The sequence below is a fragment of the Trypanosoma theileri genome (genome assembly GCF_002087225.1).
Source record: "Trypanosoma theileri isolate Edinburgh chromosome Unknown TM35_Tth_272_V1, whole genome shotgun sequence".
Lineage (NCBI taxonomy): Eukaryota > Euglenozoa > Kinetoplastea > Trypanosomatida > Trypanosomatidae > Trypanosoma > Trypanosoma theileri.
Genome location: NW_021640114.1, coordinates 1,401 through 2,174, shown reverse-complemented (window position 1 = coordinate 2,174; position 774 = coordinate 1,401). Strand labels below are relative to the sequence as shown.

General features: G+C 41.9%; 1 protein-coding gene across 1 annotated transcript; it reads left to right on the top strand.

The window, feature by feature from the left end:
* Window positions 1-284: 284 nt before the first annotated feature.
* TM35_002721000 (uncharacterized protein) lies at window positions 285-773 on the top strand (the record flags this gene model as incomplete). Its single annotated transcript, XM_029032068.1, has 1 exon — window positions 285-773. A coding segment is annotated over one exon (489 nt), but the record flags the coding sequence as incomplete, so codon positions are not given.
* Between the last annotated feature and the right edge of the window lies 1 nt (window position 774).

The window sequence follows — 774 nt, the reverse complement described above, 5'->3', positions numbered from 1 at the left end:
ACTAGAGCCATGGGGTATTGTGTGTGTGTGTTTGGCTCTCTCTCTTATTTGGGTATTGTGTGGTGTTTTCTTTTTCTATTAAGGGGTACATATTAATATACAAGTGGTATATTCCTTGTTGTTGCTTACTGTGCAGTTGCTTCTCTCCCTTTCTTCCACTGTGAGTATTTGTGTCCTGCATCCACTCACTATGTTTGTGTTCCTTTCTCTTTCTTCCTTTTTTTCTTTCTTTCTTTCTTGTAGTAGTTTATTGAAGTAAATCAACAACACTGACAAAGGCTGTAATGGTGAGGTGTTATCTGCTCTATTTATTAACTCTTGCACTCTGTTATGCTTGTGGGTTAGTATCGGCTGATAGTCCTAAAGCTTCTGATGCCCTTATTAAACCTTCCACTATTGGTGTTCCGTCTCTTGTTCGTCATGCTATTCCCGCGCTTCTTCTCGATATTGAGTGTGATGAAGATGAGGAGACTACTGTTGATCGTTTTTCGGATTCTACAACACAGATCAGTGAAGAAGAAGAACAGCGATCTAAGTTGAATCTGAAGGGTAAAGAAATAGTAGCTAGTGATGTGGTAAAGGATCAATCTGATTTACAAGCACCATCACAAACTCGTACCCCAGACGCACCTGTACCCCAACCTCCTGTTTCACCTACAACTACCACTCCTTCGCAACCCAGTGCACAAGAGGGAGAGCTTGGCGGATCTCCTTCAAGAAATCATAACGATCAAACTGAACGTGGAGGTATGGTGGCTTCGCAGGTTGAACAGA